We start from the raw sequence: 20,694 nt of genomic DNA, 5'->3' as shown, positions 1-20,694 counted from the left end.
CACAAACTTTCTTCCAAAGTGGAAAGATCTTCAACAAATTTGTCAATACGGTTGAGCCAAAGACGGCAAAACATAAAAAACTCGATCTGTCTTTGGATTTGGGCCAGTGGTATACCAGTCACAAGGACAATGAAATAATGGTGATATCAAGACCTTTGTCATTGTGATATACAGTCACAGACAATGAAATAATGGTGATATCAAGACCTTTGTCATTAGATCGATTGTGGCTCGTTAAACCTCCCAACTTGGTAAGATTGGTATTTATTTAAGTACTGGTTAACATCATATGTCATAGGGTGATCATGAGACATATGCTGTGTTGGGTAGCGGATACAAAACAAGGAAGGTAGACAATATCCAACCAGACGATTTAAGATTATAAGGTTACTGTAGCATGTTCTCTATGGTGTTACTATCATAAAACTGTATAAAATTACATGTAAAATCGGATTGGAGTATTATTTATGAGTCGCATTGTTTAATGTATTCTGGGTAAAAATTACTCTTTATCCCGGTTGTTGCGACCAAGTATAAATACTTAAGTGAGCACTTCTTTATGCGATAAAAATGGCAAGGGCTTTTAGTAATTCGAAGGTATAAATAGACCGTATGTATATTAATTATAAAATATAGATAATATTTATTGTAAAGGCAGCTGTGCTGAGCCGAATGCTGAATTTGCCATTATACATTTTGATGATCATGTCACATAACAAAATGAGAATCCGTTATTCGCTAACAAAATGTAAAATTAAAATATCAAATTTCAAATTTAATTTACAAACATATTATCACGATTCACGATCTCATTTATATGTTAAGTTGCTCAACAAAACTCTTCATTTTTCAGCGCGGAGAGAGACCACATATTATCGTGATATCGAAGGCAAAATTTTAAATTTGTGAACAAATAACAAACATTTTAACACATTTAACACCCATTTTTAACACATTTAACACATTTAACACCCATTACAATTTGTTCACAGTCCGTGGATTATACTCCGGAACTCTGAGAAGCTGATGGTCCCCGTCATTGTTGAGATCTGCCTCCTCCAAAAGAAAACTTTATGTCTTCTGTTGGGATTCCAACGTCTGCCTTCTACATCGCCACCGCTACCTTCAAGGAAAGAGATATTAATGGCCACATAACTGAAGAGGGCGTAATTTACTTTTATCTACAGAATGTGGGCACAGTGCAGGTGTGGTTCTAAATTAAAGAAGAAGAGTCAACCCCGGCCCCTAGGAACACTGACCTCCTCGTGTGACACCTCCCCCCGGCCCCTAGAACACTGACCTCCTCGTGTGACACCTCCCCCGGCCCCTAGAACACTGACCTCCTCGTGTGACACCTCCCCCCGGCCCCTAGAACACTGACCTCCTCGTGTGTGACACCTCCCCCGGCCCTAGAACACTGACTCCTCGGTGTGACACCTCCCCCCGGCCCCTAGAACACTGACCTCCTCGTGGTGACACCTCCCCCGGCCACCAGAACACTGACCTCCTCGTGTGACACCTCCCACGGCCCCTAGAACACTGACCTCCTCGTGTGGACACTCCCCCCGGCCCCTAGAACATGACCTCGTGTGCACCTCCCGGCCCTAGAACCTGACCTCCTCGTGGGACCCTTCCCCCGGCCTTGAACCACGACCCTCGTGTGACCCCCCCGGCCCCTAGACACTGACTCCTCGTGTGACCCTCCCCGGCCCCTAGAACACTGACCTCCTCGTGTGACACCTCCCCCCGGGCCCCTAGAAACACTGACCTCCTCGTGTGACCACCCTCCCCCGGCCTACCAGAACACTGACCTCCTCGTGTGACACCTCCCCCCGGCCCCCTAGAACACTGACCTCCTCGTTGTGACACCCCCCGGCCCCTAGAACACTGACCTTCTCGTGTGCACCTCCCCCGGGCCCCTAAACACTGACCTCCTCGTGTGGACACCTCCCCCCGGCCCCTAGAACACTGACCCTCCTCGTGTGGACACCCTCCCCCGGCCCTACAACGGGACCCTCCTGTGTGAACCTCCCCCGGCCCCTAGAACAGACCTCTCGTGTGCACCTCCCCCCGGCCTACAACACTGACCTCCTCGTGTGACACCTCCCCCGGCCCCTAGAAACACTGACCTCTCGTGTGAACCTCCTCCGGCCCCTAGAAACACTGACCTCAGTCCTCGTGTGACACCTCCCCCGGGCCCCTAGAACCACTGACCTCCTCGTGTGTGACCACCTCCCCCGGGCCCCTAGAAACACTGACCTCCTCGTGTGACACCCCCCCCGGCCCCTAGAACACTGACTCCTCGTGTGACACCTCCCCCCGGCCCCTAGAACACTGACCTCCTCGTGTGCGGCCTCCCCCGGCCCTAGAACACTGACCTCCTCGTGTGCGCCTCCCCCCGGCCCCTAGAACACTGACCTCTTCGTGTGACACCTCCCCACCTACCCATCCCCTCGTCTATCAAGATTAAAAGCGTCCAACCACTTATCATGAGGTTAGACTTCTTGCCATTTATCCTCTCTATAACTGCATCAAGCTCCATCAAAGTCTACAGTTCCGTCCCCGGTCAGTGTTCAACCTTAAAGCGATTAATTACATAATTATGTAATTGCATAATTGATTATGGATACTGGTGGGTGAAATACTTCTTCCTGGAAAGTGACCCAGCGGGCCAGCAAGTGGACCAATCAGCTTCCATCATTGACCAATCAAAAGACAGAAAGTATCCGGCATTTCTACAAAATTTACTGATTAACGTTTAAATCTATCTTAGCTGGTCCAAATATCGGGTACCAAAATGAAATATAAACAGATATTTTAAAAGACTAGTAAAAGTAAATCATTAGTTAACCCTTAAAGATCCATAGTTACCCTTTCAAAAGAAGCCCTTTATGTCTCCTTTTTTCAACGCGATGACGTTGAAATTAGCAAACATTTTCTTGCAGTTCATCCAACTCTAACATACCATTTCTCGTCTACATCATATGTTGTGAAGAAGTGTTTCATCTCCTCACTCTTCCTCGGTCGTCAGCGCGTTCGTGCTAAAGTCCATCATGGAGTCATGTGTATCTTTGAAAAGGTGTTTTGTCTTGAGGATGTATGTAGTAGAAAACCACAGCAAAACACACTAAAAATTTGCTAGAAAAACTTACTCACAAATTGCAGATAAAACTTCCGGCTACCTTATCAACAAACGAAAAAACAAACCACGACACTTTGTTTAAGTTATATTTAATCGACATCAGAGTAAATGCAGGTTTGGTTTCTAAGTGGTTGCTAAGTGGTTAGTGGACTATAAATTCATGAGATGGTGGAGATTTAAGCGAGATTGGTCCAACATTATGAAATTAATGTCAAGATTATAAGAAGTTAACTGTTACACTGTGCTCTGGTCGGAAACAAAGTATAGTAGTCAAGGTTTTAGTAGTTTAGGAAGTTACAGACGATTTACCCAATTTAAATGAACGATATCTCATTCTACAGAATGAGCGTAAACAGAATGCTTCCTGTAATCAGCACAATGAAGGGAACAAGATGCTGTTGAAATTTCAATTATTCATCTTCCACCCGTAGTCCCTACGATTTTAAGCCTGAGAAAGTTGGGACAGATTATCTGTGTTCCAGGCTTTTAGTGGAGATTGTTAGACATGGATACAAGTAATGACTTATCCACAAGGACAAAAAGCTTAGAATAAAAAATAAAAGGATAATTCGATGATATAATTTGGTAATAATATCCGTATTATATTATCTAAACTGGATAACAAGCGGACTAACAAGATAAACTAGCTAGTAATAATTGTGTACAATAATAACATAAGCTGAGAACTGATATAGAAAAGGTCTCACTAGATCATGATTCATGATTATTTAAAATCCATCTATTTTTGGGTAAAAACCTTGCCCTTACATTTGTATACAAATATCTTATAATGATCTTGGTTACTCCTCGTTTTTATCGTTTACTGATATCAATATGCCTCTTAGACTAAATGGCAAAAAGGTACTGTACCGACCAGCTATTAACCAGCTAATAGCCGGCCAATAGCCATAACAGAACACAAACAAGCGTCGGCTGTTTTGATTTTTTTCCTTTAAAACAAAGAGCTGACCGACGCGAGGTGGGGTAGAAATTAATTAAAAGTAAGCGTCGGCTGTTAAGACAGCTGTAATAGCCGGTTGGTATCGCCACTATTTGCCGACTTAATATCACCTAAGCTGCAGCAAGAACAAATAAAAGTATCAAATATAATATAATTGGTCCATCGCAGTATTTAAACAACGTGCAGGATTACTAATTGGACTTAAACCAATCGACCGCGTCGGGAAATTTGATTTATTTATTAAGGCCATCAAGCATTGGCTTAATTTAAAATTAATGACATGGTTTAATTCCAGCGGACAAACCGCTCCAATTTCAAATTTAAAAAAACAAGCTTACCGAAGTAAATGCCTGAAGCATTTAAAGTATTTTAAATACGCTACTTTGACATTATAATTTCTAAACGAAGATTAAAAATTGTTTAAATTTTGAATGATTTTTTAAAAGCATTTTGGTACGCTCAAAAAGATCCTACATATCATAATACCTATCCGCTTTTCTTTTGATACAAACTCCACTAATATGAGTTCCTTAAAATTTATCAGTTTATTAAGCAGAATAGCTTGCTTTCTATTAGGCTGCCCTGTGTTTAAGGAGGGCCTACATGTATATTTCAGTGCGCTACTGCTACAATTCTAAAGCAATGATTTGACCACGGTGCATGATCAAAAGAAGTCTATTTTGGGCCGACCTCCACTGTCTTTCAAAAAACATCGCCTATCCCCATCACAGTACATTTTAACTGGACCGTTGCCAATTTTTCTACCCGTTAAGGGCAGATGTTTACATTTCCACATTCCAGAACCTAATTAATCCAGCCCTGCACGGTCAACGTCGCTCTTTAAACGTAGATTGAAAAATTAAGGACATTCATTAATCCATGAAAAAAGTAATTTAATACGGATCAGAAACATCTAAGGAAAAAAAACGTTAAAGTAAACAAACAGATACTAACTTAACTCTTACACAAAATGTTTACCAAAGCCAGTCACCAGCTAGTCCCAAGCCAAATTATTACCGAGCCAACCAAAATGCGGGATTTTGTAAATTACAAACGATTATTATCGATACTTCAAAGCTGAATGTTTGCAGTTGCCGCGCCATTTCTGAATTCACCAGGGTATATAACTATTTATTTGGGGGAATTAAAAATTGGTTTCGCTTCTTACTGTAAGGATTTTAAACAATGTGATCTTGTTATTTTTTTTTTTCATCCACTCTTCTTCCAATATTCCGACGTACTTCACACGTTTCTTACGATTGGCTCAGGGAACAATAAGATGCTCAATTTCACCGGGTAAGCTAAAGTTTTGTTCATACTTGATAAAAAGCATCACGTGATCAATCAATACCCAAGCGGAAAAAAAAACACTTTTAGATTAAAAAAACAAGAAACAAACAAAAAGAAGAATACCGAAAGAGATACAATTAGGGAAACCTGGAACCTAAAAAAAAACCGGAAAATAAACCCTAGCTTTACAAACTGCATGATACAAAGCTCCTACCCCTCCGTAACTGTTGGTTGATAATAGGTCATTTTCAAGGTGTCAGCGAAACGCTGAGCATGGAGAACAAGAGTTACAGTTGCCTATTACAAATTTATAAACTATTTTCCCCCGAAATTTGATACCAGTAACTAGTGAAGACAAGTGCTATATACTGTTACATAGCTATATACTTTGTGGTATTATTTAAAATACGATATTATATAAATTCATTATTATTGATGAAAACCAACTTTTATATTTTTATGAATAACCGAGAGTTATTTGCAGATGAACTGTAGTTAAGGTTGAGCCAGTATTGAGCCAGTATTGAGCCAGTATTGGCCAGTATTGAGCCGTATTGAGCCAGTATTGAGCCAGTATAATAGCCAATACTCTAGACTAAGTATTAAGTTGTTGTTACTGAAACGTCAGTTATAGAACAATGCTTCTGTGGAATGCATTGCCAGCCTATGTTAGACTAGGACTGAGAAAATTTGTCTTCTGACGTATTGCTGGCCTGGAATATTATAATATTTTATTTAAATTTTATTCACCTGCACTAGAAAGCGCCGTTTTTCTTCTTTGAAACAAAGCGCGTCACGCAGTACGTGAAGGTCCATTGAGTGGTTAGATAGATTGGTATATTATAATATATAATTATGTTATTTTGTTGTTATATCGTGTGAGTTTGTAGAGTGTAGCAAGAAGGTATCGTTACATTTTAATTTGTTCTCTTGATTATTTATAATGATTTTATGTAGGGTCGGCACCAATGTAATTATGGTTTTACCGCCGTGTTTTGTTTCAGCGAAATAAATTTTACTATGATGTTTACATAATGTTTCTCACTCCAGCTGCAGTCTGGTAGTGTTGAGTCTCATGCACATGAATATTTTTCTAGCTCTCTTTTTTCATGTTTTTGCCCTCACAGGAGATATTGTGGTCTTTTCTAAATATAACTGTATCCTTGATATAAAGTTCATTTGAATTTTGAAATTTAAAAAAAATCATGCTAGAGATAATTATAGGACTCACATCAGAGATTCATGGGCATTGTAAAAGGAAGCATTTCTGTTTAAAAAAGCTGATCTGAAAACAAAAGAACCCAAAAAGAAGCGACCTCTCAGTAATCACTATCAGGTTAAATCTCATACAGGTTCTGATGTTAACTCAATTTTGAGGGCCCACCTGTGGCCTGTGGCGCAAAATACTCAAATGTTGTACTACCTGCGCGCAAAAATTTTCGCGCATTTCGACAGGACCCCCAACCTAATTGGGGAGCCTTGTCTGAAGGCAGAATTGAGCACTGATTTTTATTATTATTTCAATTAAAATTCCAACCCGTACCTGTCCGTTTTTGTCGACGTAGGGGAGAGTAGCTGCGCCGATGTCGTGCCGGAGACAATGAAGGAAGAGTTTAGCGGTTCCTATAAGTACGTGACCGCAAATGCCGTCAGTTTGGGGGCGGTGACTGGGGGGAGGAGCGAGCTGAGGCCACTGTCTGGTAATGAGGTGGTATCCTGGGGTAATTAGGTAATTTAATTGGGTACTTAATTGGATACTTCATGGGGTAATTAATGTTAATTAGGGGGTTATAATGTGTTGACACGATTATGAGAGGATCTGTCTTATTCTATGTCTGCATTATACGGATTGTCTGCATTATACGGATTGTCTGCATTATACGGCTATAATGGTGTCGGTGAAAACACCTCACGAAGCGACAGTGAGATTATTTAAGAGTGTGTTTAGATTGCTAGGTTAATGAGGTTTAGATCCAATGATTTGGATTTATTTATTTCTATAGAGGAGACATTTGTAAAGCCCTGGTCAGTGACCAGGTTCAGGCAGCTTGTTGCACGCGTTGCAGGCTCCGTGTTTAAAGTCTAGCAAACGGTATTAATGCGCCTTTTAGAACATAAGGAATGTAGTATCCTCCCCACTGTAAGTGTAGATAACAAACCCCGAGAAGATAGCATTTATAACAATTTACATGTTATCATTGAGGCGTGTTTGGTATCAACCAGCTCCTTATATCAACATTGCGATACTGTGAACCCCGATCTCGGTGTCACCTGAAAATAACTGTAGTGTCACCTGGAAATGAACTGTTATGTCACCTGGAAATAACTGTTTAGTGACCCACCTGGTAATGTTAGCACTTGTAAATTCGTAACAGACTTGCCAGCTGTTATTGTCGAACTTAAAGAAAACACCAACCCTGCGGTTTTGGATTCCTTTTGACGCTTATATTATAGTAAAACTAGATCAACGGTAGTGAGATAAAACTCTTACATCGGGCCCCATTGAGCAGATAAACACACAATACCTTCTTTAAATATATTTAAATATTTAAAACTAAATAAAACTCTACAAATCTATTACATTTTAACGATTATTAAAAGATTTTATTAGTATCATTGTAATGAAATGGAAGCTATTTAACCAGATGTAACCAGTCCATAATATGACGAATATTTTTCAATTCTAAAAAGATAATAAGCTCTAATATGTAGTTATTATATTAAGATACCTGATACTTGAGTGAATGAATCGAAAAAACTTGACCATATAAAAATGATCGATCCATAGAATGTTAGATGATAATCATGTTTACACACGGACTTAATCTTCTAACAAAACAACTATGACCTTAAATGGCTGTATCATAGGTTATAAAAAAAGACATGGACAACAACAAAACAACCTTACATCTAAAATGATATGATGACATGACAGTAGACGTTGACGAAGTTTTGGAACCCCTATTTGTTGGATACAGAGAGCTAAACTCGTAGCAACTCCATCTTGTTCATAATGTAGTACATTAAAGCGAGAGTTTCTTCGGGATGTTCCGGGAAAGATGGCGGTTAACGATTACACTGTATTAGGTCACTAATTGTATACAATTTGATCAAGTAATGGAGGAATGAACAGTACATCAGTATTTACCGAGTAAGAATTTAATTTTCTAATTGCCAAGATTATATCCAAAAAGTCAGTCAACATCAAGCCACTCTAAATATAGATAACTGGATTAGGACGGACCTAAACTAATACGTAGATTTAATCATTAGCGTAGCACCCAACCGAATAAAAGCACACAGATTTAACTTCGATATTTAACCGAAAATTAGCACGAAAATGCTGCAGAGTACGCGACATCCAACTAATTTATCCAAAAAACCTAACAACCTGATAATCGTGGCCCCAGACATCGAACTGAAAGCAATATCTGTTGAGAGGGCGGTATTTCCAGACAGCTGAGGTGATGTGTCAACCACATGGTAAAACAACTTCGCCCAGTTTCCTGGTTTGTTCCCTCGATTTTTAAGATCTGATTACTATCTGGAGGATATTTTTAAAGTTAGAGGATTTTAATAAATCCTGCAGCAGAATAAAAAATATTTCAAAGAATCGCTCAACTGTCAGTAGTTACAAGGCAAGTCTCATCTACGTCAGACTGAATAATCGAGAGTTCTACACGTTCATAATCATCAACGCAGACCGTGGCTTAAATATCTAATTGGTGTGATTCCATAATTTTTATGTAAGAAAATATAGCTATGCTGTATGTAACGCAGCGTTACTTAAATTTAAATACTGCTATTGTCCTATTGTTATAACAAAATGCCACAATCGTCTCTCAACATTTCGTTCCCTCAGAAACAACAGACAATTACCCATTAACCAACATCAAACTTCAACATTATAGTGTTTAAGTCATGACCGTCCTTAAATACTTAAACATTGAAAATTTCCTTGTTCATTAATAGAAGTGAATTCTCCACGAGTGAGAGCTATAACATCACAACACCACCTAACACAAACCCTAACTCTCCAGACAGAAGCAATAAAGAGGAGAAAACATTAAACTCTCTTGCTGGACATATGTAGTTAGAATAAAACAGTCAACATTAGGGTGGATTCATAGCTGATAACTACTTACAATAAAACAGTCAACTTTAGGGTGGATTCATAGCTGATATGTAGTTAGAATAAAACAGTCAACATTAGGGTGGATTCATAGCTGATATCTACTTACAATAAAACAGTCAACTTTAGGGTGGATTCATAGCTGACATATGTAGTTAGAATAAAACAGTCAACATTAGGGTGGATTCATAGCTGATAACTACTTACAATAAAACAGTCAACTTTAGGGTGGATTCATAGCTGATAACTACTTACAATAAAACAGTCAACATTAGGCTGATGATATTATGTTGTCTAAGTTAAAATACGACAAAAATGAAGCTTATATCAAAAGCAATATGAATTTAAATAGTTTTTTGTGTAAAATCACTCGAGGAGAACTTGTCTCAACATAATACACAATTAGTATACGTAAAAAGTGTAAATTTATACCAAAAGCCGTACAAATAATTATAAAACATAAAGAGAGTGCTATCGAGGGTTTAACCAACCGGTTTCAAGAAAAGGAGATTTTGATAATATGGGATAAAATCTACATCTGTACACTTATTCAACCAAACCTGGTGACTAGTCTCATTACCTGGTGAGTAGTCAGTAGCAAAGTTAAAATTGAGAACTGTCACATTGTTACACACCACCTTTAGGTGGGTACAAGTTTTAGTTATAATCCAGTGTTTTACTTTATCAGGTGGAACACTGTTTAAGTACTGTGTATTGTATTTATATACAGTACACCCCCCAATAAGATAATTCCACTGACTGGTATTTATATTCTCACATCTCATATTAAACCACCTCCTATCAGTACTACCCTCTACAGGTACAGTATAACCCACACCAATATATTCCTGTTTCTCATTATCTGTTGTTATGAACTGTACTGGTTCGTCTGGTAACAGGGGATACAATGTGCCAATCACAGGCTGTATCCAACCTGCAAATAAATTAATGAAAATGAATTATAAACAAAATGACACGACGTGTAACTGACAATTAAATGGTTAACTCAAAAGATTAATAATTATATAACCAACTGGTAGAGACATAAAATTTGGGTGAAGAGTAAAATGTGTATGTTAATAAGTAGGTACCAAAATATGATAATAATAACATTCTGTTTACCTGTTTTAATCTCATCAGTTTGTCTGGCAATCTGACCTGAAAATAAATAAGTTATTAACTATGATGAGCAGGGACATTTATCTGAACAAGTGTACTCAAACTAAACAAACAATGTGTCAATTAAAGGCTGTATACAACCTGTAATTTATTATAGGTAATATTTATATTAGATCTGCTTAGTTTGCTCTATTTAAAAGAAAAATTAGCAGACATATTACAAACATATGAAATTAAAACTAAATAATAGGCAAGTTCAGTGTTCACCCTTCCAATTCAAACAATCCATTTACCTGAGTTAACCTCATCAGTTTGAATAGCAACGTGTCTACAACCCTCCTGTACATCTTCATCATTACTATCTTCAGAACCTTCACTAAATTGACTGTCTTCTAGCACCTCATCAGAACCACCAGCTACACCTTCACTCCTCAACTTGACCACCTTTTCTAACAACTCTTTCACTTTACCACTCTCAGATCCTCCCGACAGTTCAGTAATCAGGTCTACTACTTCAACAAACTGGTCCGGATATCTTTGCTGAAATAGACTCATATCTACTTGTTCGAGTAAATACAGAGAGTTCTCATCAAATCCTGTGTACTTCAACCCAAACGTGAGATAACTGATTAAACAATCGAACAGAATGTTCAATTCTCTACCAGCTATCTGAATTGCCATGTTGATCTGACGTTTTGACAGGCCAGCTAAGTCGGACATGTATTTCCGTAGGAATACCCTTTTTCCTATGTTCCTGGAATTCATGTTTCTGACAAATAGCCCCACAAACTTGCTCTGATTCAAGTTGAAGTTTGCACGACTGGCAATCTCACAGGCAAACAGAATCTCCTCGAAAGAATTATTTTCAAAGTTCAAGACATCTGTTTTAAAGAACTTCAAACATTTCCTTCTAAACCACCCCACACCAAAAACGTGGGCCATCTTGTTAACGTCCTCAAAGTTTACTCTATCCAGCATCTTAGATTCACCAGAGTACATTGCATCAACAAAACAATGTACTGCTTCAACACTAAAGTCGTCCATCTCTAGTGAAGACTGAAATAGAAAATGTTAAACTTAAACAAATTTTATTTTTACGAGTTAAAACAACATGAAAATATGAGTAATGGAAATATGAAACACAAGTTATTTTATATTATCTTTAAATAACACTAACTTTGTTTAACAACTTTAATTGTAAAACTGTAACTTATTAAAATCTAAATTATATTTTATCTCAGTACCTGACAAAGGTTGGTGGTTATATTTCCAATAACTGGACTGTTGAGGGACATTATGACCGAGTTTACTCTCAACACTGATCCATCTCTCAGATTCAGCACCAGGTTACCATGTACTGGGGAGTTTATCAATTTTCTACCAAAGTTGGCAGGAACTCTTACTGGCGGGATCATCACTAGGATTGTTGGTCTAGGTTAAGAATGATTATCTTGTCACATACAATCTGTGTTTGTTGAAATTGGCTGATGGCATATTGTGACTTGTGATGTATACAACTCAGCTACTAGAAATATGAGTTCAATTATTTGCTGTAGTCCATACTAACCCCAGAGACAAATAAAAATATAATGGATACAAAAAAAACCAGAAGTGTTAAGCATAGAACAGCAAAAATAGCAACAGTAAACTTATTTTGAGACTGTCACTTTAAAAAACTTATAAATCAGAACTAAAAAGGAAGCATCTTTTCCAAGCATAATATTAATTGTAAAACGTTAAGCTAAAATAATTGACAATCATGACTGTGGTAAGATGTAATTATCCTCACGGTACAACTGATTAAATTCATAAATATATTAATTACTGATTGACAACGTAAATGATAATGGTACTACATATTTTTAAGATTAAAGTTTCCTCCAAAACTGCCCCAATAATCGAAATTCACTAATTTTCGGTAAATTAGACGATGAGATCTCAGAATTTATTAATTAGAAATAAGGAAATTTTATTTAAACCTGAACTTAATTAAAACAGATTTTAAACAAACTAACTAAACTGTATAAGTACACGTCATATAACATATGTAAGTATACAATACGTAAGTAGTCTAAGTACATATTATATTAAATCATAACAAAATTATGAAAATATTCCCGATCAGTTTATAGGGTAGGTTATTGTTTAGATTGTATTAAATTAACTTACAGTTCTTAAAAGAATATAAGTCATATTGTACTCGCTATTGAATCTCAAATTACTGCATCTTCTCAACCAAATCTGGTGATCAGTCTCATTACCTGGTGAGTAGTCAGTAGCAAAGTTAAAGCTGAGTACTGTCACATTGTTACACACCACCTTTAGGTGGGTACAAGTTTTAGTTATAATCCAGTGTTTTACTTTATCAGGTGGAACACTGTCTAAGAACTGTGTATTGAAACTAAATACAGTACACCCCTCAATAAAATAACTCCACTGACTGGTGTCTTTATTCTCACATCTCATAATAAACATCCTCTCATCAGTACTACCCTCTACAGGTAGAGTATACTGCATAACAATATATTCCTGTAACTCATTATCTGTTGTTATCAACTGTACTGGTTCGTCTGGTAACAGGAGGTAGGGTGTGCTAATCACAGGCTGTATCCAACCTGCAAATAAATTAGTTACAATGAACAAATTAAGTGACAAGACGGTACGTGTAACTAAAACTTAAATGGTTAATTCAAAAATTAGTAATATTATAACTAACTAGAGACATAAAATTTGAGTGAAGTTTAAAATGTGTATGTTAATTAGTGCTAGTAGGTACCAAATGATAATAATAACATTCCATTTACCTGTTTTAATCTCATCAGTTTCTATGGCAATGCAATCTGAAAATAGATAAGATATCAATTATAATTAGCTGTTCAAAAATTATGAATAGATGTACATTCAAACTAAGCAACAGTTACGTTTACCCTCCGCTCCAATGTAAAGATTCTATTAACCTGGTTTAACCTCATCAGTTTGTACAGCAATCTGACCTGAAAATAAATATCGATTATTATTAACTATGATTAACATGGACATTAATCTGAACAAGTGTACTAAAACTGAACAAATATTGTGTCAATTAAAGGCTGTATACAACCTGTAAATTATTTTTATATTTATATTAGATCTGCTGAGTTTGCTCTAAAGCTCTATTTAAAAGAAAAATTGGCAGACATATTACGAACATAATATGAAATTAAAACTAAATAATAGGTAAGTTCAGTGTTCACCCTTCCAAATCAAATATTCCATTTACCTGTTTTAACCTCATCAGTTTGAATAGCAACGTGTCTACAACCCTCCTGTACATCTTCATCATCACTATCTTCAGAATCTCCACTACATTGACTGTCTTCTAGCACCTCATCAGAACCACCAGCTACACCTTCACTCTTCAACTTGACTACCTTTTCTACCAACTCTTTCACTTGACCACCCTCAGATCCTCCCGACAGTTCAGTAATCAGGTCTACTACTTCAACAAACTGGTCCGGATATCTTTGCTGAAATAGTCTCATATCTACTTGTTCGAGTAAATACAGAGAGTTTTCATCAAATCCTGTGTACTTCAACACAAACGTGAGATAACTCACTAAACAATCAAACAGAATGTTTAATTCTTTTCCGGCTATTTGTATTGACATGTCTATCTGACGCTTTGACAGCTCAGCAAAGTTGGACATGTATTTCCGTAGAAATACCCTTTTTCCAATGTTCCTGGATGTCATATTTCTGACGAATAGCCCCACAAACTTTCTCTGTTTCAAGTTGAAGTTTGCACGACTGGCAATCTCGCAGGCAAACAAAATCTCCTCATAAAAATTGTTTTCAAAGTTCAAGACATGTGTTTTAAAGAACTTTAAACATTTCTTTCTAAACCACCCCACACCAAAAACGTGGGCCATCTTGTTAACGTCCTCAAAGTTTACTCTCTCCAGCATCTCAGATTCACCAGAGTACATAGCATCCACAAAACAATGTACTGCTTCAACACTAAAGTCGTCCATCTCTAGTGAAGACTGAAATAGTAAAATGTTAAACTTAAATACATTTTATAGTGACGAGTTAAAACGTCATAAAAATATGAGTAATGGAAGTATGAAATACAAGTTATATTATATTTTTAAATAACACTAACTTTGTTTAACAACTTAAATTTTATAACTGTAACTTATTAAAATCTGCATTATATTTTCTCTCATTACCTGACAAAGAGTGGTGGTGATGTTTCCAATAACAGGACTGTTGAGGGACATTATGACCGAGTTTACCCTCAACACAGATCCATCTCTAAGATTCAGCACCAGGTTACCATGTACTGGGGAGTTGATCAATTCTCTACCAAAGTTGGCAGGAACTCTTACTGGCGGGATCATCACTAAGATTGTTAGCCTAGGTTAAGAATGATTATCTTGTCATATACAATCTGTGTTTGTTGAAATTGGATGATGACATATTATGACTTGTGATGTATACAACTCAGCTACTAGAAATATGAGTTCAATTATTCGCTGTAGCCCATACTAACCCCAGAGACAAATAAAAATATAATAGATACAAAAAATACAAGTAGTGTAAAGCATGGAACAGCAAAAATAAGAACAGTAAACTTATTTTGTAACTGTCACTTAAAAAGAAGACTCGAGAAAAATGTCTTAAAATTATAAATCATAACTAAAAAGGAAGGGTCTCTTCCAACCGTAATATTAATTGTAAAACATTAAGCTAATAAAGATTTTTACTGAAAGTTTATTTTTACTGGGAGCCTATTTATTCCTTCCTAAAATTAAATAGCACAATAAATATTGGACTCACAGTTAAAATTATAACTTGAAGAAATAAAACCCAGAGCAGCTTGATCTGCTGAAGTTTAGTTTGTTATAAATTCGATATTAAAAATCAAGTGATATTGATATTTTGATACAGAAAATTTAACAATATGGGCCAAAATAATTGACAATCATGAGTGTGGGAAGATGTAAATATCCTCGCAGTACAACTGATTAAATTCATAAATATATTAATTACTGATTGACAATGTAAATGAAAATGGTACTACATTTTAAGATTACAGTTTCCTCCAAAACTCCCCTAAAAATCGAAGTTCACTCATTTTCGGTAAACTAGACGATGAGTTCTCAGAATTTATTAATTAGAAATAAGGAAATTCTATTTAAACCTGAACTTAATTAAAACAGACTTTAAATAAACTAACTGTATAGTGTATATAAGTATACATATAACATACGTAAGTATACAATACGTAAGTTAGTCTAAGTACATACATTAAATCGTAACAACATTTTGAAATATTACCGATCAGTTCATAAGGTTGTTCAGATTGTAGTACATTAACTTACAGTTCTTAAAAGAATATTAGTCATGTTGTAATAGCTAAGGAATCTCAAATTACTGAATCTTCTCAACCAAACCTGGTGACTAGTCTCATAACCTGTTGAGTAGTCAGTAGCAAAGTTAAAGCTGAGTACTGTCACATTGTTACACACAACCTTTAGGTGGGTACAAGTTTTAGTAATAATCCAGTGTTTTACTTTGTCAGGTGGAACACTGTCTAAGTACTGTGTATTATAACTAAATACAGTACAATTATCAATAACATAACTCCACTGACTGGTGTTTATATTCTCACATCTCATCGCAAACACCATCTCATAAGGACTACCCTCTACACGTAGAGTATACAACACAACAATACCTCTCTGTAACTCATTATCTGTTGTTATTAACTGTACTGGTTCGTCTGGTAACAGGGGATAGTGTGTGCCAATCACAGGCTGTATCCAACCTGCAAATAAATTAGTTGCAATGAACAAATAAAGTGACACGACGTGTAACTGACAATTAAATGATTAACTCAAAAATTAGTAATATAACTAACTATAGACATAAAATTTGAGTTAAAAGTTAAATGTGTATGTTCATTAGTAGGTACCAACTGATAATAATAAATTTATATTTACCTGTTTTAATCTCATCAGTTTCTATGGTAATGCAATCTGCAAATTGATTAGATATCAATTATAATTAGCTGAAAAATTATGAACAGCTGTATTCAAACTAAGTAACAGTTACGTTTACCCTACGCTCCCAATGTAAACATTCTATTTACCTGTTTTAACCTCATCAGTTTGTACAGCAATCTGACCTGAAAATAAATTAGTTATTAACTATAATTAGCAGGGACATTAATCTGAACAAATGTACTCAAACTAAACAAACAATGTATCAATTAAAGGCTGTATACAACCTGTAATTTATTATAATATTTGGACACGTTCATTTGAGTTTGAGGATATTGGTAAATATAAGTGACCCTATTAAAAGGCACAGTGTAGTTGACTTTGTCACACTATGAAATTACACAAACCCTTGATGGTTAGGATAATCGTCTCATCCTCTAGGCTAACTTTGTCACTTAACGATATCTTAATCAGCTGATAAGATATCGCTTAAATACGGCCGGCACGGAAATGGTTACATTGTCACACTATAAACATGTGACGGAGTAAATATGGACCCCTTGCTGCCGTTTTTGACCAAATTTTTAAGTGTCCAGTTGATTGGATGGGTACATATGACCATTACCTACATATTTGACGAGTTTTTTCGTTAGATGGTGCACTCAGGTTTACTCTGTCACACATTTAAGAAAACATGTGAAGAATGTTTAGGGCACCCTGATAAGCAATGCTGAGTAGTGTAGGTTTATTTGATGGCCTGGAAGTGCTAGGAATTGTTATTATATCATATAGTCGTAAGGATTAAAACACAGAAGGCACAAACAAGTTTACTTTGTCACATAATCTTGATGATATCTGAACATGTGTGAAATTGAACAAATAATGATATATTAGCTTAAACCCCTTATATTACGTACTATGGATCAAACAACACTGCATGTACCACGCACCAGTCACATAAATCATTATCGGGTGGTAATATGTTAACAGTGTCACAATTAAACTACTGCAACATGGTCAAAAATAGGGTAATTTCGTCACAAACAAATTATTATAACTCTGTTAGCTCCTTGCTGGCTAAATAACTAGTTCATTGATGATAAAGTTACATAGTATTCTAATAGAGGTATAGCTCTTCAAAATAGGGGCAAGACATGTTTACTTTGTCACATCAGTTATTATAAGAGTTAGGTAATCGTCATAAGATTAACAGATCTTTTCGTAGTTGGGATTGATTTATATAGGTAATAAGGCAGCCTATGCTAATTTTTACACACTATCTTGAAATTTTTGGGGCAGGAAAAGTTAATTTTGTCACATTTTTGGTGACTGACAAATTTAACCTAAAATTGTTAAACTTGAGCTCTGATGTTCTGGACAATATTCTACCGATTTTTTTCTGAAAGAATGTTGAATTCTAATAGAGTCATAGAATATATAGATCTTTAAAATAGGGGCAAGACATGTTTACTTTGTCACATCAGTTATTATAAGAGTTATTATAAGAGACTATTTCATTCTATAATCATTGTTTTTAACCTATTTACGATTTCGTATCATTTTTTGTGACAATGTAAACATCACTGATCTTAACTTGCATCAACTACATTGTCATCATGTAAAGTTTTCCCGCCTTTCAAACCAAAAACAGATATAAATAATTCGCCCAAAATTTAAAATTCCATATATTGTGACAGAATTAACCTCATTTCCCAATAACCAAGTTCCTGTATTAGCTAACTATTCGAAACAACATATTTTAGGGCTATGATTGGTAGATCAACCATCAAATAATGAGTTAAAAGGTTTTTGAGGACACCTCACAGTAGAATAGAGGTTTGGTATTCTGAGTGTGACAAAGTTACCCAAATATTGCCTTGTAACCGTTCGATCCGTGCCCTTTAACCAATGTTGTATCATAATTGTTAGATTGACCTAATCTACTATATTTTAGACCAAGGAATGATAATTAGACAACTGCAGTTAACTAAGTCACACAAAATGTGACATTTGAACCATTATAGTGCCTAACAACAATAGATTTTCTTTCTGAGCAGTGCATATGGGAGTATGGGTTACGTGGCTAATGTTCAGAACTTCTGAACGTGCTAGCTTAATAGATGTCAAAATTAAGCCACTATCCTCGAAAACGCTATCATTTTTGTTTACCAATATCCTCAAACTCAAATGAACGTGTCCATTTATATTAGATCTGCTAAGTTTGCTCTATTTAAAAGCAAAATTAGCAGACATATTACAAACATAAGAAATTAAAATTAAATAATAGGTAAGTTCAGTGTTCACCCTTCCAATTTAAACATTCCATTTACCTATTTTAACCTCATCAGTTTGGATAGCAACGTGTCTACAACTCTCCTGTACATCTTCATCATCACTATCTTCTGGATCTCCACTACATTGACTGTCTTCTAGCACCTCATTAGAACCACCACCTTCACTCCTCAACTTGACCACCTTTTCTACCAACTCTTTCACTTTACTACTCTCAGATCCTCCCGACAGTTCAGTCATCAGGTCTACTACTTCAACAAACTGGTCCGGATATCTTTGCTGAAATAGCCTCATATCTACTTGTTCGAGTAAATACAGAGAGTTCTCATCAAATCCTGTGTACTTCAACCCAAACGTGAGATAACTTATTAAACAATCAAACAGAATGTTCAATTCTCTACCTGCTATCTGAATTGACATGTCTATCTGACGTTTTGACAGCTCAGCAAAGTTGGACATGTATTTCCGTAGAAATAGCCTTTTTCCAATGTTCCTGGATGTCATGTTTCTGACAAATAACCCCACAAACTTGCTCTGTTTCAAGTTGAAGTTTGCACGACTGGCAATCTCGCAGGCAAACAAAATCTCCTCATAAGAATTGTTTTCAAAGTTCAAGACATGTGTTTTAAAGAACTTTAAACATTTCTTTCTAAACCACCCCACACCAAAAACGTGGGCCATCTTGTTAACGTCCTCAAAGTTTACTCTCTCCAGCATCTCAGATTCACCAGAGTACATAGCATCCACAAAACAATGTACTGCTTCAACACTAAAGTCGTCCATCTCTAGTGAAGACTGAAATACAAAATGTTAAACTTAAAAAATTTGATTTTTACGAGTTAAAACGTCATGAAAATACGAGTAGGTAATGGAAATATGAAACACAAGTTATATTATATCTTTAAATAACACTTACTTTGTTTAACAACTTAAATTTTATAACTGTAACTTATCAAAATCTGCATTATATTTTCTCTCAGTACCTGACCAAGATTGGTGGTCATATTTCCAATAACTGGACTGTTGAGGGACATTATGATTGAGTTTACCCTCAACACTGATCCATCTCTCAGATTCAGCACCAGGTTACCATGTACTGGGGAGTTTATCAATTCTCTTCCAAAGTTGGCAGGAACTCTTACTGTCGGGATCATCACTAGGATTGTTAGTCTAGGTTAAGACTGATTATCTTGTCACATACAATCTGTGTTTGTTGAAATTGGCTGATGGCATATTGTGACTTGTGATGTATACAACTGAGACAGTGGCGAAACATACCTGTGTGCCGCCTGCTAAATTTGTCTGATGTTCGATAAAAATGCAAGTCATACATTATTTTTGCTGCCCCTACAGTTTTGGCCAGCCCTGGGAGCATATTTTGCACCCCCTAAAAAAACAGAAAATTTGGACAACTTTCGCCCCATTAAGGTGTGACAAAAAAGTGCTTTTTAAATATTTATTCCACTGGGACACCTACAAGGACAAGAAAAGATTGGACTACACCAAAGAGTGAAAAAAAAAGAAAGTATAAAACATACTAAATTTGAGAAGTGTGATATATTATATTATGGTTCTAGAACATAACCCATGAGTGAAAACTTTGAAATGACGTCGATAAAGCATGACAACATTGTAAATCATAGCAAATCCGTGAAGATCCACCTAGATTGGAAAACTTTTTTTTCAAAAATATGTCACCTATTTAAAATTTAACAAGAATTGCGCCGGTTAGCGGACGCTAGATTTCCATCGACCGTAATTAATTACAATTAAC

General features: G+C 36.2%; 3 protein-coding genes across 9 annotated transcripts in view; all 3 read right to left on the bottom strand.

Moving 5' to 3' along the window:
• LOC134822566 (uncharacterized) overlaps positions 1-12,066 on the bottom strand; it is an 85,928-nt gene extending 73,862 nt beyond the window's left edge. The window contains exons 1-4 of one of the 4 annotated variants that reach the window (XM_063833684.1): positions 11,889-12,066; positions 10,938-11,700; positions 10,648-10,683; positions 9,799-10,459 (exon numbers count right to left, since the gene is read on the bottom strand). In XM_063833684.1, the coding sequence (XP_063689754.1) occupies positions 10,008-10,459; positions 10,648-10,683; positions 10,938-11,700; positions 11,889-12,059 (1,422 nt within the window). In that variant the 5' untranslated portion in view covers positions 12,060-12,066 and the 3' untranslated portion in view covers positions 9,799-10,007. Of the gene's footprint in view, positions 1-9,798; positions 10,460-10,647; positions 10,684-10,937; positions 11,701-11,888 lie in introns of those variants that run through there. The other 3 variants (XM_063833683.1, XM_063833686.1, XM_063833685.1) reach the window with 3 other exon arrangements.
• Positions 12,067-12,249: 183 nt separating this feature from the next.
• LOC134822561 (uncharacterized) lies at positions 12,250-15,030 on the bottom strand. 3 transcript variants are annotated; one of them, XM_063833673.1, is made up of 5 exons: positions 14,853-15,030; positions 13,904-14,666; positions 13,602-13,637; positions 13,449-13,484; positions 12,250-13,259 (listed from the first exon to the last, which is right to left on the bottom strand). In XM_063833673.1, exons 1-5 carry the CDS (start codon positions 15,021-15,023, stop codon positions 12,805-12,807), a joined length of 1,461 nt encoding a protein of 486 aa, XP_063689743.1. In that variant the 5' UTR covers positions 15,024-15,030; the 3' UTR covers positions 12,250-12,804. The 3 variants fall into 3 exon arrangements, with proteins under 3 accessions (XP_063689743.1, XP_063689744.1, XP_063689745.1); XM_063833674.1 differs by lacking the exon at positions 13,449-13,484 and having other exon boundaries at positions 12,296-13,259; XM_063833675.1 differs by lacking the exons at positions 13,449-13,484; positions 13,602-13,637 and having other exon boundaries at positions 12,296-13,259.
• Positions 15,031-15,203: 173 nt separating this feature from the next.
• On the bottom strand, positions 15,204-20,271 carry LOC134822565 (uncharacterized). 2 transcript variants are annotated; one of them, XR_010161202.1, is made up of 6 exons: positions 19,904-20,271; positions 18,959-19,715; positions 16,778-16,813; positions 16,629-16,664; positions 15,584-16,453; positions 15,236-15,372 (listed from the first exon to the last, which is right to left on the bottom strand). XR_010161202.1 is itself a non-coding variant. In XM_063833682.1 (5 exons), the coding sequence occupies exons 1-5, from the start codon at positions 20,072-20,074 to the stop codon at positions 15,999-16,001; spliced, it is 1,455 nt and encodes a 484-aa protein (XP_063689752.1). In that variant the 5' UTR covers positions 20,075-20,271; the 3' UTR covers positions 15,204-15,998. The 2 variants fall into 2 exon arrangements, 1 of the variants encoding a protein (XP_063689752.1); XM_063833682.1 differs by having other exon boundaries at positions 15,204-16,453.
• Between the last annotated feature and the right edge of the window lie 423 nt (positions 20,272-20,694).

Source organism: Bolinopsis microptera, chromosome 11 (genome assembly GCF_026151205.1).
Source record: "Bolinopsis microptera isolate Bmic1 chromosome 11, MBARI_Bmic_1.0, whole genome shotgun sequence".
Taxonomy (NCBI): Eukaryota; Metazoa; Ctenophora; class Tentaculata; order Lobata; family Bolinopsidae; genus Bolinopsis; species Bolinopsis microptera.
This window is presented reverse-complemented; position numbering and strand designations above follow the sequence as displayed.

Coding starts and splice junctions, on each gene's coding strand:
- LOC134822561 (XM_063833673.1), bottom strand. CDS start 15,023: ATGATCCCGCCAGTAAGAGTTCCTGCCAACTTTGGTAGAGAATTGATC. Junction 14,667..14,852: donor TCACCACCACTCTTTGTCAG/GTAATGAGAGAA, acceptor TTACTATTTCAG/TCTTCACTAGAGATGGACGA. Junction 13,638..13,903: donor AACTGATGAGGTTAAAACAG/GTAAATGGAATA, acceptor ATTTATTTTCAG/GTCAGATTGCTGTACAAACT.
- LOC134822565 (XM_063833682.1), bottom strand. CDS start 20,074: ATGATCCCGACAGTAAGAGTTCCTGCCAACTTTGGAAGAGAATTGATA. Junction 16,814..18,958: donor AACTGATGAGGTTAAAATAG/GTAAATGGAATG, acceptor ATTTATTTTCAG/GTCAGATTGCTGTACAAACT. Junction 16,665..16,777: donor AACTGATGAGGTTAAAACAG/GTAAATAGAATG, acceptor ATCAATTTGCAG/ATTGCATTACCATAGAAACT.